Source organism: Erpetoichthys calabaricus, chromosome 15, assembly GCF_900747795.2.
Source record: "Erpetoichthys calabaricus chromosome 15, fErpCal1.3, whole genome shotgun sequence".
In the NCBI taxonomy this organism is placed as follows: domain Eukaryota; kingdom Metazoa; phylum Chordata; class Cladistia; order Polypteriformes; family Polypteridae; genus Erpetoichthys; species Erpetoichthys calabaricus.
The window spans coordinates 49,789,640-49,807,657 of NC_041408.2; the positions used below are offsets into that span (position 1 = coordinate 49,789,640).

General features: G+C 40.5%; 1 protein-coding gene across 1 annotated transcript in view; it reads right to left on the bottom strand.

The window, feature by feature from the left end:
• Positions 1-18,018, bottom strand: part of arfgef3 (ARFGEF family member 3) — a 223,076-nt gene that overhangs the window by 183,957 nt on the left and 21,101 nt on the right. Inside the window, exons 3-4 of the mRNA XM_051919360.1 lie at positions 2,972-3,053; positions 1,465-1,596 (exon numbers count right to left, since the gene is read on the bottom strand). Of these exons, the coding sequence (XP_051775320.1) occupies positions 1,465-1,596; positions 2,972-3,053 (214 nt within the window). The remainder of the gene's footprint in view (positions 1-1,464; positions 1,597-2,971; positions 3,054-18,018) is intronic.

Sequence of the window (18,018 nt, forward strand, 5' to 3'; positions counted from 1 at the left end):
AAGGTGAATACAAGCACTCACACACACTAGAGGCATTTCAGTGTCACTAAATCTGCATATCTTTGGAAGAAAACCGGAGCACACTGTGGAAACCCAGCAGGAAAACGTAAACTCCAGGCAGGGAATACCAGCGACGTGACTCCCTGCAAGACAGCAGCACTACCGCGCTGCCCCCATATGTGTAATTTAACAGTATTCATTATTTAAACAAAGTTAACAGTTTATCTGTAAAATGTAATATACATACTTTAATGCATTTCATCGTGAAAGTGATATCAAGTATAAATTTAAGGACTCTAAATGTGCAGAGAGTTGGAATATCATACATTTAATGTGTTCTGTGTGGTGATCTATTGCTGTTTGCCGCTACTGTCAAGTCAGGAGGAAGCCCCAGAAAAAAAAGACGGAACAAAAGATGCTATGTGAGACTTTTAAAATGTCATTAAGATCGGGAATATACAATGCATGAATATAAAAGCACCATGAATGCATATGTCAACATTTTGCTTCACCACATCGAACCATTCATCAAACTTTGAAGCGTGCACATCGATCTCGTAGGATCAGCAAAGCGGCTTTCTGTCACATGTAAATAGTAAACAGAGACTCTGATGTCACAAATCCAACTTTTATCACACTGCACCCCCCGACTTCTTGCTGGTACTGCAACTCGCACACGCGTTGTGTTATTTTCTGAGGACCTGTTCAGAGGATGTGTCTAATGAACGCTGGGCACACGTGGCAGCCATGATGCATCCGCATACACGTTCTGAGCGTGAAATATAAACAAGCCCTAAGATGGGTCGAGGTTTAGAGTTATCTGTTATTTGCTTTGAATCCATTTTGGCACAGTATAGAGGTTCGAAAACAGATATCATTACCTCAAAAAAGGTAAAAAAAAAATAAATCTTTTAGTTTGTGATTTTGCACTCAAAGTTCAGAAAGTTTTAAGATTGCATTGTCCAATTCAGCCCCTGGTTTTTCTTGTAATCAAAGCCGTTGTCACATTACGTGACTTTGAGTCATTGGGTATGACAGATTTGCAGATCATAGTCATTGATGTCATTGCCAGATTATGTTTATTTATGTGACTGAAAATCCTTTGCCATGTCAAATCTTGCAATTTCGTGCTGACTTTCCAGTACATTCGCGCTAGACCCTTTATATGACAGCCAACAATGTGCTACATGATGGAGCCGGCACTGTACGAATTTAGCATTGTCAGTCCACCTAACCTGAATGTCTTTGGACAGTGGGAAGAAAACCAGAGCACCCAGAGGAGAGACATGGGGGAGAACTTCATGCAGGGAGGACCTGGGAAATGAATGCTGGTCTCCTTACTGCTACTACTGTGCCACCGTGCTGCCCCATCTTGTTAGATCTGTCAGATAATTGATCACAATTGTAAACATGTGGTATCAGCAACCAATTTTTTTTCTGTTTCACTGACTTCAAGGCTCCTACCTTCATAACTTCCACTTGCAGGTCCTCATGAAGGGATGGTGTGACTCTGACAGCTTCCAGCATTTGATTCAGTAGTGCCTTCTCTGCAGGTTCTTTATCAGTAGCAATGAATCTCTCTTCTGACAGAAGCTTCTGTAAGCAGAACACATAGATGTGAGTAATAATGATTGATAACAGCAATCAGCTGACAGGCCCTACAGAGCTGGCCTTCAAACCACAAGCTTGCAACTTAAGCCTCCATCTGCCCTGTCTGCGATGCAGATTGTGTTTGTACCTGTGTGTAGCTGCACTGAACAGAACACTGAAGCTATGGAAGGAGAACATTAACCAAAATGTGGCGGAATTCCATAGGAGGACCTTACTGGACTCAATTTTTTTGTATAGTATTTTTCATTGAAATCACAATGTCCAATTTAAAATAGCAATTCTGTTGTGAATTTCTTCATCATTATGTGACGACCACTTTCTCACTGTCTAGTTACAATGTGTACTAGAATGGGACCTGGCTATGTCAACATTTTTATCAACTGGGTGGAAAAAAAAATTCTTTTCTTCCTACCTAGGCTTTGTACCAAACCTGTAGAAAATGATGATTGTGCTGATGCTGCCTCTTGCTCCAGATGCCAACTACAGGAATTCATTCATGATTTTCCAAGTTTCCAATCATCTCTCAGGTTTGCAGTTGAGGTTTCCACCACAACTTCACCATTTTTAGATCACAGACTTTATATCAGCTTTTCAGGACTCCAAACTTCTGTCTGTTTCAAGCCAACTTAGGCATGGGGTTACCTTCTCTATAGCTCCTTCTATCACTGGCATACTAGAAACTCTCGACCTCTTTCACAGTTCCTTAGACTCCACCGTTTTAAGCGGACATGAGGTTGACGTCTGTAATGAAGTACTCAGAATGAGGGGTTTCTTCATTGATGGAGGACACCATACTCATGGTGTACACATGGCCCTCAATCAAACCCTCAATTAGACCTCGTAACATCCACAATAAGAGGAACCCCAATAATGAAACCCTCATCCTCTCTCCCACAGGTCACTCAACAACATTTCTTCATTTTGCAGGATAATACTTCTGCAGGAGTCTTTTTTCTTCTAACCCTCCCTCGATCTCCTGGTGATGGGGAGGCAGGGTTGGCACCCCTTCTTTTCTGTGGACTTGGTCAATCACTCATCCCCGACATTATGGAGCCCTTTCGTATACTGCATTATCCATTAGTGAACACTTTTTTTCTTTTTCTTTTTTTTTAGATGCAGCCGCCCATACTGCATGACTATACTGTTCATCAATCACTCTTTTGCAATGGTATCCATATCACTGCTCTTTATATGACCTATTCATCATATAAGGACACATATTTATGAGAAGGAAACCATGACACAATAAATCAGATAACAGTCTAATGGTTCAGTAGGTCTTATTGATGAAAAAAAATATACACTACATAGCCTGCATTTCATCCTGCTTTCTTTTTTATTCACCTGTGACAACCATTACCTGCATTCCAGCGAGTGCAACCTGTGCCAGCTTCATGTTTTTCGACTCCAGTGCCATCTTCAAGGGTAGAAGGCATCTTTCTCTGCATGAAAGCAAAATACATATGATGGTACACACACTTCATGGAATTTATATGTGAAAGAATAAGAAAATGCATGAAAATAAAACAACACGGTCATATCATTATGTTGTGAGAGGAAACCGGGTCCCGCTGAAGCCAGATGTATAAATAAGTTCATATGTCTGGAAACCACCATGAGTGAATTTTTCTTAAAAGTGGGTGGTGTCTGTTAGCCAGCTCACTGAGGGTCACATTTCTAAACCAATCTAACACCTAGTGAAGTCAGAGCTCAAAGTAGGGGTGGGGATTTTGAACTACAAAGATCAGAGGTGCATCCATAAGTTGACTTTTTTTTGTATACTATACTACCACCTTTAACAATAATCTGTCCCTAAAATGTGATCAGTTAAGATTTCATAATATCACTTTACAGTACATAACATTTCATAGAATTAATATAGTGTAGGTGTTTACTGTCCCACATGTGCGTCTGTGAAGCACCTTATTGGCTCAGATCAGGTATGCGATACCATTCTGGGAAGAGAGGAGGTGCTGTGGCTAACAGTCTAGTCTCTTGAATCCACAGGTCCAAGAAGACACTACATGACGGCGACTGACCCCACCCTCTTCACTCAGAGTTGCCCCACCCCTTTTGGTCTAAACCTTAAAAGCGGTGTCTGAGTCTTGACCTGAGCTTACTACAGGACAGCGCTCCACAGACAGACCTCCTTAGCATACAGCCATCACAGCCTAAAGATCTTCATTTGTTTTAAGCTTTATTTAGTTGTTTTGCAGTTACCCCAACTTTTCTTTGGACTTGGGTCAGTCACTTGTTCCCGACATTATGGAAACATCTTTAGAACCTTTTTTACATACTGTATTATCCATTAGTGACTGACCCCACCCTCATCACTCTGACATGACCTGCGTCTTACAGTCCAAACCATATAAAGGCAGCTGTTTCTGGAAGGAGTTTTGCTTAAAAGTGGGTGGGAACAATTACCCAGCTTACTGAGTGTCACATTTCTAAACCAATGCAATGGCTCACGAAGGCGGAGCTCAAAGTAGGGGCAGGGATATTGAACTGCAAAGATAAGAGATGGTCTTGTTAGCCAGGCCTGACAGAAACAAGCTTCTAATTATGATGAACTGTCTACATTCAAAAAGTCTCCTAAAAAACCTTATTAGATATATAAATATGTGCAGAGAGCACATTACACATTTTAAGAATAAAAATAACCTGATGGTATTCAATAGCATCAATGAACGAATGGTAAATGTGAATGATACATTGTCATGGGTGCCATGTGTGTGCTCTCTATTGTTTAGTGTTACAACAGTAGTGTAGCAGTCGATGTGAGCTTGAAAGAATCAGCAGCTATGCTTGAGAAAATATGATCTGCAAAATATGCATTTGAAGTAAATAACGTGTCCCGTTCCGTCAAAAGGACTGCTGTTAAGAAGGCTGATAACGAGGAGCCACAGGAGATGCAGACTTCAGTACTCAAAACAACCAAATCAACAGATCTGCCTAACACCACCAGTAAAATCAGGGAGAAGGCTACACAACATCCATCTTCTACCTGCACATCTAAACAAATAACTAAAGATGTGTAACATTACTGTCTAACTGGAAACGCAAACAGGGTGTGATAAAATAGCATTTTAACAAGTTGCATATCCATAGACCATGATGCTTAGCTAAACTCTATTTGTTGTCATGGCATATAGTGATGCAACATTTAAAATGACAGAAAGCAGACAGAGGCACTTCTTAAATTTATTGAGCCTAGTAACCGCAGTTGTCTACGTGCGTGGGTGGGTGTGTTTGTGTGTGTGGGTGTCTGCACTGTCGCCACACTCATTACAATGTATAAATGAATTATTAAGCTGGATAACAGCAATTTAACTTTTTATGTTCCCTCAGCATCGAGTGTTTTGTTTTGTATCTTTTGCTCTCTTCCTGAAATCCCAGCAGTGGATTAAATGCACGGACTGGAGGGTGTTTTAAGAAGAAGCCCTGTGGGTGGAGCCTTTGGAGCGCAGGATTTCACTGCTACCCACCACACACTTTTTAACTGGTTGTCCTGTTTGAGAATCACGTCTGGCCCCACGAGACTAAAGGAAACCCTACTTTACAAGGACAGCAAATATGAACTGGAAGACTTCAGTGAGTGTGACTCAAGTACTGCGTCAGCTGTGCACCCAAAGTTAACACAGCATGCTTGTTTTAGAAATCATTGGAATTGATCAGGTTAAGAAAAAAGTGAACGTGGGAGAATTTGCAAATACATTTTCAGAGTCCATATTCTAAATTGCATGGTCATGGGGAACCAAAGACTAGCCAGGTTTGGAAACAAAATTGGATAGAATGCAATTTACTTTGCGGTGAACACTCTCAAGTGATTTAAAATTGACTAATTGAACGGCTAGCACTCAGGGGAATCCAGACATACTACACATAGACAGTGGAGGGGTGCGGAATTGAACCCAGGTCCTGGTATGTGCAAGACACCATGTCACCCATGAAAATATGTTTATGATACTATGTCAGATATTCCAGACATATACAGTGGATTCAGAAAGTATTCAAGCCTTCAAGCCTTTCACTTTCTGCACACTTAACTGTGCTGTAGGTTTAACTTTAGATGGATAGGTTTGCCATTTTGGCTTGACAATCTACACTCAATAACCCATAATGAGAAAGTGAAAACATGTCTTCAGAAAGGTGTGATGAACTAAAGAGTTCTGAAGCACACAAAATCCCCAGAATACTCAAAATGTCAACTAGGGAGGGAAAATTACCGTCAAACCCTGGCTAGTAACGAAAAGAAACACGTAGAATCAAATTAATTTTCACAAAAATGCACTGTGGCAAAATAAAAGTTATGAAGACCACAAAAGGTATAGAAAGCTATCCCTTCAAAAGTGCTCCCTCAAAAGCAAACAAAAGACTAATACAAAACCCAAGAGGCAAAGTCAAAAAAAGACAGTACAGGTGAAAAAAATCCAGTAAATAGCAAAATGCACAATAACAATAATCACAAGAGAAACTCACCACCGCTACTATGATTGATCTTAAAATAAACCACAAGGGACTCAGCCTTTCCTATCCTCAGCTTTTATAGGGCAGTCCCTTGATAGTGATGGGCAGGTGGTTCCTTCTATTAGGGACCACCCACAAAACACATAGCACATAGTAAAATATGCTTAAACATAAAGAAACTAAATGATCAACATTATTAACATAAACAAGGAAATCAAAAATGAACAAAAATGGCCTTTGAACTCTAGACAGGGAAGGAACCCTGCCTGAAATACAACAAAAGGTTTGCAAATGTATTAAAAATCATAAACCAAAATTTGTAATTCATAGAAGTAGTTGTGGCACTCTGGTTCATTGTAGAAACCCTTTGGCAGATAATTCCAGCTTTGACTCTTCTTAGGTAAGTCTCCACAAGCTTTATAGTCCAGGGTTTGGCCAGTTAAACCATTCTTTCTGAAGCTCTGCTGAATTGGATGGGAAGTGTCTTTAAACTGCCATCTTCTGGTTTCTCCACAGGAGTTCTATGGAGTTTAAGTCTAGGCTTTGGCTTTGCTACTCAAAGATACTCAGAGTCATGTTTCAAGCCACTTCAGTGCTGTTGTGGCTGTATGTTTGGAGTCATTGTTGTGCCGAACATTCACCTACCGCACCAGAAAGAGGTTGTAGGAACTCTGGAGGTTTACCTCAAGGACCTCCCTGTATCTGGCTGCCTTCATTCTCCCCTCAATTTGGACCAGTCCTTGCAACTAAGAAGCATCTCCATGCTTCACTGTAGGGGAGGCATTAGGCAGGTGATGAGAAGTGCCTGGTGTTCGCCAAATGTAGTGCTTGGAGTTTGGCTCAAAGAGTTCAGTTTCTGTCTCATCAGACCAGAGAATCTTTTCCTTCAAGCTCTCAGAGTCCTTGAAATGCCATTTGGCACACTCCAAGTGGGTATATAATCCACTCTGTAATAAAACGCCTTATTGATGCATTGCTGTTGAGATGGCTACCCTTTCGACAAGTACTCCAATCTCAGCAGAGGACTTCTTAAGTTCTCTTGGAGTGACCACTGGCTTCTTGGTCATCTCTCTGATCAATACCCTCCATGTCCAGTTACTCAGTTTGGCAGGACAGTCAACTGATGTTCTGATGGTTTGAAACTTCTTCCTTTTCATAATTATTGAGGCCACTGTGTTCCTGGGATCACTCAAAGCTTTACAAATTTATTACCCCGTTGCCCCTACCAATGTCTCACCACATTTTGATCATGGAGGTCTATAGAGAGTTTCTTGGACTTTGTGGCCATTTTTTTTTTTATTTTTGCCTGGCCCGGAGGCTGTCGTAATTGAAGGAGTGGGTGAACAGATGTACACAGGCCACTACCTCCCCCAGGACACTAGATGGCATGGTTGCAGCAGCACTTCAGATTCCCGCAGGGCTCCATGGGAGTTTGGAGTTCTGAACAGCCCCTTTGGGTTCCGGGGATGGTGCCAGGGGGAGCTGCAGAGCCCTGCCTTGGGCTTTCACCACATTTGGGAGTAATTCTAGACCTATGCTGCACAGAACACTCAAAGCTTTAGAAATGGTTTTATCACCTTGCCCTGGTGTTTGCCTCACGACAATTTGGCCTAGAGAGAGTTTCTTAGACTTCATGGCTTGCTTTTTGACCCGCCATTGCAGTGTAAATTGTGAGACTGCCTACACACAGATGTCCAAACAAAAGGTGGACTCCAATCAAGTTCTGGCACATCTCAAGGAGAACTAAAACAAACAGGATGCACCCGACCACAACTTGGACTGCCACAAACAAAGGATCTGAATGCTTATATAGAGGAAGAGATTGCAGTATTTTGTCAATATGGGTGGGTGAGTGTAGAGTGATGGATTCAAATGAAAAATTTTATCCATTTAAAATGACATCTACAACACAATAAAGTGAGCAGACATTGAAGGGGTGTGAATACTATCTGAATCCACTGTAATAATATAGAACCAAATTCAGTTCTTACACTAATATCGGAAATAGTTCGCCATTTCAGTTTTATGGACACACTTGTATGCAAATTAAGTTTGAACTACAATAGTGTGATTATTTGCTGTCTGAAAGTACAGTATTTATTGTAGAAATTACAGTGAGAACTCAAGCAAAGTGACACCTTTTATTGGCTAACTAAAAAGATTACAATATGCAAGCTTTCGAGGCAACTCAGGCCCCTTCTTCAGGCAAGAAATTCTGAAATAGGGCTGCTGGCTCCTAAAAGCATATTTTTCAAGACAGAGTTGACACCGCTACCTAGTAGTAAGAAGCTTCCACCATGATTCACCTTTGTTAGACCCGTACCATACTGTTCAGTGCGTGTTGCAGCGGCACTGTGTACTCGTTTCTGTTGTCATAGGCAGCTGTCACCACCTCCCCCACGAAGCTGAACAAGCATGGAAGGGACACTGCCAAAACCCATTATCTTCTGATTTAAGTGACAAACAGAGCTGGCATTCGTGCAGATTTAATAACACGCAAGCCATGTGGAGTGTTTAGCACAGAAAGGCTGCACGCTCCCAACACTAAACAGAACGAAGGTTGTCAAATTAGGACATTTTCTTGAAAATGATTCACCATTTGGAAATATTCAGAAGAAATGATCATTTACAGACTGCACTGAATCTCTCTTTAAGATGCCATTATTGTGTGACAACCTCTGATTGATCCATAGAGTAGCTTGTACTCAGTTACAACATAAAGCACATAAACGGACGATTTTAGCTTTTTGAACACTGCAAAGAAATGTATTTTTACCTGCCTATAATAAAATTATTTCTTTTTATTTACTCTGAACATAATTTCTGCCATGAAATCATGACATGCATTTTTGTGTATGCCTGCGTAGCCTGAGGAATGATGGATACGCTCTCCACACCTCACAGAGGGAACGTGTCCTCCAACTCTCAAGGACAACACTATCACATAAAAGAGCCCGGCTTTTAGTAACCTGTATGTTTATATAATGTATTATAATCGTTGTCTGTTGAATACCTTGTAGAGGTCGGGAGGATGCGAATATTCACACCATCTGAAGACAGTGATTTGTTTTATTTTATTACGGGGATCACACCCAGCCTTGACCCGGCATGCACTCTCTCACATACAGAGGCACTGATAAGTAGCTCAGTGACTCGATTAATAATAAAGTACATAGTAATCAAATAAGGAAGAGAAAAAAATAATATTAAACAAAAAACACATACGCAAAAGCTCTCCCCGATTCCCCGCCAGCGATAATTATTTACAATCACACTATACATGAAACTGAATGAAATAGCAGACACTACTCAGTAAACAACATTAAAGATAAAGTAAAGCCAGTGCAAATGACAACATGTTTTAAAGAGCCCGCTTAATTTTCCTTCTCAGCAACCCCTGCATCCTCCAAAGCTGCCCATTGGTGTAATACTGCCATAGCTGCTAGGAGTTGTAGGCAATTTTAAGTAGTGCTGCTACAACCTCATATGAAACAAAACAATAATGTCATATTAATAAAGCCAAATTTAAATCTCAACTAATTAGGAATTACAGTATATCTCGCTAGCAGGAGTACGGCGCCCAGCGACATTCACCCAGGTATCCACCTTAATAAAAGGTGGAGTGTCTTGTGTTTCTGTCTGGTTGCTACATCTCTGTCATACCAAAAAATGGCACATCACAAACATTTTTAGTAATAAAATACATTGCATTTGTCATTCCAACAGATGGCCCATCACAAACATTAACACTGCTTTTACGAATCCCATACCAAATGGCATTAAGCATTACATGGTGCACTGCAAACATTAACGCAGAGGTTAATGCGGATTACTGGGATTTCAACCCGCCTTAGATGGGTAGCACAGCCAGTGTTTAATAATGGATTAATATCACAAATCAAATACTGATGAGTTTGTTTTAAACTTTGACTCTTTTGTCATTTCTGGTTACAATGCAGGTGTCTTATCCATCATCTATACTACATCTCTATCAATTTCTCAGTTTAAGAGTCAAACATGTGTTCCCTTTTGTGTGTGATTGGATTCCATAATTGCGGTAACTAGTTGCTGGGTTGTTACCACGAATGCTACTTCTTTTTTGAATTTCCTGGTTTAGTGTGGTTTCACGAATGGATGCTGAATCCCTCATTAATAAACCGGGTGGCCTGTTGAATAACCGTATCCATGGACCCCAGTGTAAAGGCATGTGGCGCTCAGATTCTCACGGTTACAAATGGTGATTTGTTTCTTTTATTCAGGGAACACCACAAACGCACTTGGCCTTGACATGGTCCGCACACACTCCTACACAGAAATAAGTGTCACCATTGTTATATCAAGTTTCAAAAAGAATGAATTAAATAAAAGATAAATGAAAAACCAATAAATAATGCACTACACAGAACCCACCTAAATAAAACCTGACAGCAATGATACAGTCAAACAAATATGTATAAGTAGCTGAAGTACCCAGTGCTACCCGGGTATATTTGTAAAATGGGTTAAGGAAACAAAGCAAAGGATTATGTGTTTCTTTAAATGTGACCCTGTGGTTACTGTTTAATGGCCCATCCGTCATCCACACTGCCTCTCTATCAATGTCTCTGCTCTCGTGAGTCAAGAATTTGGGCTTTTTGGGTCTGACTGGATTCTAGAATTATGATAACTCCTTGCTGGGTTGTAACCATCAATGCCGTCATGTCTGACTCTTCCTCATAGTTCAATGCTGAGAGTTTACAGTGTTCAACTCATGAATAAAATAGCAGGAGTTATAAAACACCCTTTGATTCTCCTTCGTGAACTTCCACTCTTGATCAACACCCTCCCAATAACCCCCTGGTAAACTGCATGTTTCTCCTTTATATATTACAGTAGTTACAGGCAGTCCTCGGCATTGCCGGGTCGTGTTAAGCTCTGGTCATTTTGTCCGATAGTCTAAATTCAGTCTGTTTGCTCTGGGTCAGCAGGTGGCACCAGTGAGAAACCGTAGCACACAGAAGGGATGTAAAGATGTAAAGTTGTATAGGGAACAGACAGACAGAGAGATAGACATTGTATTATGTACATATAGATTACTAGCCACAGTACCAGTCAAAGAAAGGTGATAGAATAATTTAAAAATATTCACCATTTCTTGTCCTAGAGTGGTAGCTCTGAGGTTAAGGATCTACGCTGGTATCCAGAAAGTTGCTGGTTCGAATCCAGTTACTGTCAGAAGGGATCCTACTCTGTTGGGCCCTTGAGCAAGCCCCTTAACCTGCAATCGCTCCAGGAGCGCTGTACAATAGCTGACTCTGCACTCTGACCCCAAGGGGTATGCGATAACTATATTTCGTCATACCTGTATAATGATAATAAAGTTGAATCATTTTGTCCTTTCATTTTACATGTACTTTCAGTGCCTTTCCTCGGTATCCGCGTGTGTCTGAACCTGAAACTGGTGCTCGCTCTCTGGAGCCTGTTCCATACAGCCTGCTTCTCCAAATCTGTCATTATTTTCAAGGTGCTCTGCTCACCTCCTGTCCACTTTTATACTTCCCATCCTTGAAAGTGACTCTCTCAGCGTGCCTCCTACGCCTTTCTTCCTCCTCATGTGTCTCACACACATTAGTCCTCTTAAGATCACGTCTCTAAAGCCAAACTGACCAATGACAGCAAAGTCAAATTGACCAATCAGATTACTCTGTGTGGACTGGACAACACAGAGACCTTAGTGTTTCATTCTATAGTAGATTTACAAAAGCCTACAAGAGGATACACAATACATAATTAAACACACATGAACATAATCCAAAACACAGCCCAGTAGCAGATGCAGATGACAGTGAAGAACTGAATGCCCCCAGAAAAATGGCCTTTTTGAAAGATATGTAAAGTTAATGAGAAATGACTGGCCATTGATGTCTTGTAATGCAAAGAGCACGCTTCATGGATGATGATTTCCAAACCCAGCAGAACCATGTGAACAAAGCCATGCACAAGACACGGAACACAAATTCCGGGGAAACTGTAGTCCTCAGGGCAGGGGTGGGCAATGTCAGTCCTGGAGGGCCGCAGTGGCTGCAGATTTTAGTTCCAACCCAGTTTCTTAATGAGAGGTCAATTATTGCTGATGAAGGACTTATTGTTCAAGTGACATTTTGATGCTTCATTTTAGTGGTCTCGAATGTTAAGGTTCCCCACCCTTAATTGCTTATTTCAGTCTTAAACTGCTGCATTCAGTGTTTTTTATGGCTCCTTATTAGCAATAAGATGCAAATGACAAAGGAGCCAGCAGTTCTCCATTGAAATTGTTTCTATTCAAACCTGTGTGGATTCATCACGCACTATCTGGTTTAATAAAACACTTAAAAGAAACTGGTATCAAAGCCTACAATTACGAATGCCTCTTCATAAACTGGGCTTGAATTAGGAACTTTCAAAACTTGACTTGATATTTTTTTAGAAGAATTAAGTGGATAGGACTGGCAAGCTTTGTTGGGCTGAATGGCCTGTTCTCATCCAGATTGTTCTAATATTCACCATCAAAAGACTATAAATGTCACCAACCTCAGCTGGTCTCTTTCCATCCATCCATTTTCTAACCCGCTGAATCCGAACACAGGGTCACAGGGGTCTGCTGGAGCCAATCCCAGCCAACACAGGGCACAAGGCAGGAAACAATCCCGGGCAGGGTGCCAACCCACCGCAGGACACACACAAACACACCCACACACCAAGCACACAAACGGGCCAATTTAGAATCACCAATCCACCTAACCTGCATGTCTTTGGACTGTGGGAGGAAACCGGAGCGCCCGGAGGAAACCCACGCAGACACGGGGAGAACATGCAAACTCCACGCAGGGTGGACCCGGGAAGCGAACCCGGGTCTCCTAACTGCGAGGCAGCAGTGCTACCACTGCGCCACCGTGCCGCCCGCTGGTCTCTTTCTACCACACATTTTATTCTGCTTCACCAAGGTTTAGCTTTATCACACTTAGTAATAACATACGTTGGTTTTTCAAAAATATAAGGTGTTGTTTTAATGAAAAAAAAAAAGTGTAGTCTTTATTGCTAAACACTAGAGTGCCTTGGTCTGACACACTCTTGCCCGTCACGCAACTGGCAGTACACCTCACCGTTAGCTTTATGGATTGTTAGCCCACATGGCAGCCCCATGCAGCTTTTTCAGGCTGAGCTTGACCACTATAGAAAACCTCACACTGTTCCATTCCATTTGAACTAGCATGGTGCCAAGGTGCTACCTGTTGCACAGCTGCACTTGGGTCCTAATTTGGGATCCTGAGGTGGTTCGTCATATCATGGGTACTGCAATGTGCTTTATCAGTGCATACTCCCAACCTCTCCTCCTCGACCAGCTTGCCAAGGGCCAGTATCCCTGAACTGAGACAAATTACGTTTAATTAAATTAGACCATTTATGATGGTCAAAGCTAGCAGCTTCCAAACTGCCAGACACTGCTATGGTATTTATGATTACCCAATGCTACATTTATGCTCAATCAAAAGAAAAGCATTCAAGAAAACCTAACATTTTCAGCCTGGACTAATCCCATTCAAAGCCTATCCTGGCACCACCTGGTGCTGGGCATAAACAAACCTTGCAGGTTACCAGTCCAATCCCATGCCAATTCTTACACACACTCACACTGTTATAATCTCTTTCTTTTTTGGTTTAAAAAAGTAACTTTGACAACACCTAAATTCGTATCAATACTCTTTAAATAAAAACACCAGTTAAAAAAAAGATTCCCAAAGGAAACTTTATCTATTTCCTTAATGCAATCAGTATCCTTTTATTTTTTGATCTTGCAAAGGAAAGCACAAATGAAAACATCTGTTCTGCTTGTTCCCCAAGCTGTTTGCATACTTGTAGCGCCAGTTCTTACTCCACTGTACTCATGTTGATTGGCTGCACACTGTGTGTATGCGTACGCAGCATGTGTGTGTGCCTGCTTCACTCAGATTTGCATCAAACTTACGTTTTTTTATATTGTTCAACTTGGCTGCCACCACACACCGGTGATATGACGCTATCTATTCAAATATTGTTTAGCAGCACACAAACTATTGTCTAATTTGCTAATTTGACTTTGACTGAATTTCACAGTTCACCTTAATTCAATTGAAGGTTCAGGGGGCAGGATTCTATTCCAGCAATGATCCTACACACACACTGGGCCAATTTAGCATCACCAGTTTTTCTCAGCTTTTATATGCTTTTTTTACCCTATTTAAAAACTTAAAAAAAAAAATTAAAAATTTTTAACTTAGGGTTTTAAACTGTTAGTGTCCCTAAGATCAAAAAAAGAAAAAAAGATGTTTTTAATATATTGCCTTACCAAAATAAAATTTCAACCTTAAAGTTTTTTAAATTTATAGCCTAATCCTAAAAGACTTATTATTAAAGGCCATTTATATTACTTTACTTATTAGGTTACCTCATGTTAAAGGTTATTTTTGGATTTTCAAAAAGATGCCCTACCAAACCCTTAAAAGTCTTTAAAATTTCAGATCCTACTCATAAGAAGTTTGTTATTAAAGGCTGTTTAGATTACCTCTGTCTCACATGTGTGCCATAAGGTCACCTTCCTGGTTCCTCCAAGGTAAGCAGTACCAACTAGGCAAACCAGGGGGCTTGATTGCTGACCACCTTTAGACCAGTACAACAATCCGGATAAGAACAGGCCATTCAGCCCAACAATGTGTGCCATTCCTATCCACTTCTTCTAAAACAAAATCAAGTTGAGTTTTAAAAGTCCCTAAAGTCCTCCTGTCTACCACACTACTTTGTCACTTATTCCAACTGTCTGTGGTTCTCTGTGTAAAGAGAAACTTCCTAATGATTGTGTGAAATTTACCCATAATAAGTTTCCAACTGTGTCCCCGTGTTCTTGATGAACTCATTTTACAGTCACAGTCTCGATTCACTGGACTAATTCCCTTCATAGTTTTAAACATTTCAGTCCTGTCTTTTGTTAATCTTCTTTTACTTAATCTGTAAAGGCTCAGCTTCCCTCATAACTCATCCCCTGTAGCCCAGGAATCAGCCTAGTTGCTCTTCTCTGGACCTTTTCTAGCACTGCTATGTCCTTTTTGTAGCCTGGAGACCAAAACTGCACACAGGACACCAGACGAGGCCTCACCAGTGTGTTTTAAAGCTTGAGGAGAACCTCCTTGGACTTGTACTGCACACATCAGGGCGCTATATAACCTGACATTCTGTTAGCCATCTTAATATAATCTGAACACTGTCCGGCAGTTGATAGCTTAGAGTCCATTATGACTCCTAAATCTTTCTCATAAGGCGAATGTTCGATTTTTAGGCCTCCCATTGTCTATTTAAACCTAACATGTAGCAGTTATCTCCTTATCCACCCACAGCCCAGAAAATCTGCCCAGTTAGGGCAACTAATCGTGCCCCTTCTAGTCCAGAAGCCATTTTAAAAAAAAAAAAAAAAAAAAAAAAAAGCAGGCACTCTTCGCAGGTGGCAGCTTGCTTGAAAGACAACCCACCTGCAGGAAGGAAGTCTGACAGCAAGCCAGGCAAAACTAATTAAACACTATAATAGCCGCCGACTTATTTGATTTGCTCTATTTTTGCACCATTGTCCACTTGTACTTTTGTTCTTATATCAAAAAAGTAAACGGGGAGGCACCCCAGCATTTTGCATGAGGTCTTGTGGTTACTAGCAGTTGATGACACTTTACTTATCAGGGACCCAAATGTTAAATGTTGTTTTGGGTTTTTCAATATTGTGCCTTACCAACTCGAAAATCTAATCTTAAAAGTCTTTAAAATGTAGAACCTAATTTTAAGAAGTTCATTATTAAAGGCTGTTCAGATTACTTTACTTATTAGGTTCAAATATATTAAAGGATATTTTTGTTTCTTTAATATAATGCCTTACCAAATCCAAATTCTAATATTAAAAGTCTTTAAAATTTAGAACCTACTTACAATAAACAATAACCTTTGTCATACATGGAAGGCAGCTAACAGACTTGAATGGTTGTAATTACACGCTGGACCAGGGGGTGGCAGTGTTTACTTTCTCTCTTTCCTCTGCAGACCAACTGAAGCAAATCCTGCCCAAGTCTAAGGGTGTCACTTCCGGTTCAGGTTGTAATGACATCACTTCCTCCAACCCTCCTAAATAAATGTCATTTTACTTAGTCATTTCAATTCTGTTGTGGACTCCAGTCTGTAAAGATCTGTTTTGTTGATCATTGATTGCTTGTTTCCAAGTATACAGGGTGGCTACCCCAAACCTTTTTCTGCTTCTCTATCATTTTTCCACACCATAAAGTCTTTAAAATTCCCGAGCATCATCATAAGAAGTTTATTTATTATTTATCTATTAGATTCCGAATGTTAAAGTTTGTTTTTGATTTTTCAGTAGTGCTTTTACAGACCACAAACCCTAATCTTAAAGTTTTTGAAATCTTAAAACCCTAAACTTATCAAGTTCAGTGTGAAAGGTTTTTCTTGGAGTGCCTTACTCATTATGCTCGTTTTTGAGGGTCTTTGTGTACAGGGCCCAGACAAGCATTGTTTTTGAAAGAATGCTAAGGAATTCTTAGGTAGTTCTCTTATACTTTTGATTTATTTATTTCTTACTAGTATTTAAACTCTAATGTTAAAAATTAACTTTAGATAGTTTTCAGATTGTATAAGAAGTGCTTTGCATCCTCAAAAAAGTATATATCTTATAGAATTGTACTAATTGAGGGATGTGTTGTTATATTTTATAGAAAGGCTTATTTATTTTGCTTACAGTATTAATGTAACTTCACAAGGCTTAACCTTTGCACAGTATGTTAATTTGACTGTAGGGTGTGTTTGCATGTACCAGGGGCTCCTCTTTTTTATGCATAAATGAGATAAAGTAAACCTTAACAATATGTTTCAATGTATGTGTGCCAGTGCCTATAAATAATGTTGGTCATTAATTATTTTACCCTTATCCTAACCTGCACATACAGGTTGAGTATCCCTAATCCAAAATGTCTGGGACCAGATGTATTTTGGATTTTGCAAGATTGCATATATATAATGAGGTACATCTTGGAGAAACACTTGATAAAGATTGGCACTGTGGTGCAGTGGTAGTGCTAGTGCTTCACAGTAAGGAGATCAGGGTTCACACCTCATGGGGAGTTTGCATGTTCTCCTCTGGGTGCTCCAGTTTCCTCCCACAATCCAGAGTCATGTAGAGTTAGGTGAATTGACAATCCCAAATTGGCCCTAGTGTGTGTGTAGATGTGTGTGGGTGTCCAGGGTTTGCTCCAGACTTGCACCCAATGCTAGCTGGATAGGCTCCAGCAGACCCCCATGACCCCGTTTAGGACTAAGTGGGTTAGAAAATGACTGACACTTGACAAAGTAAGAAAATGCAGCCAAACCATCTAAAATGACAACTTCCATGTACACTAATTCATATCACCAAACCGTTGTTATAATGTGCGTTGACGTGACAAACATATGACACCTCCCAAGTGATGTCCAGGCTGTATTTTAGTTCCCTTTCAAGAGGGCCAATGCACTGAAGAGCATTTTTTTTTGTTTTTCATCAGTTTATATCGGCTACCTGTTGTCACTAATCAGGGAACTGGCTGACAGGTTTGGAATATCTCAGCCAAGCTTCACTCTGTCATGTCGGCTTTGCTGGAAGCCATTAATTGACCGACAAGACGTTACATCCAGTTTACGTACGCTGTGTGTGTACATGCATAAAACAGAACACGTTTTTGCCAACATAAAAAGGCAATTTGCAACAGTGTCCACTTCTCCTAATGTAATCGAAGAAATTTACTGAACTCATATTGCAATAAGGGCACCTAGAGAGAATGAATCTGCTTTTGTTAACTGTAAGCAGTGATATTCAATCTGCCTCACAAGTCATCTGAAATGCCACGTGCCATGTAGCACTTTTGA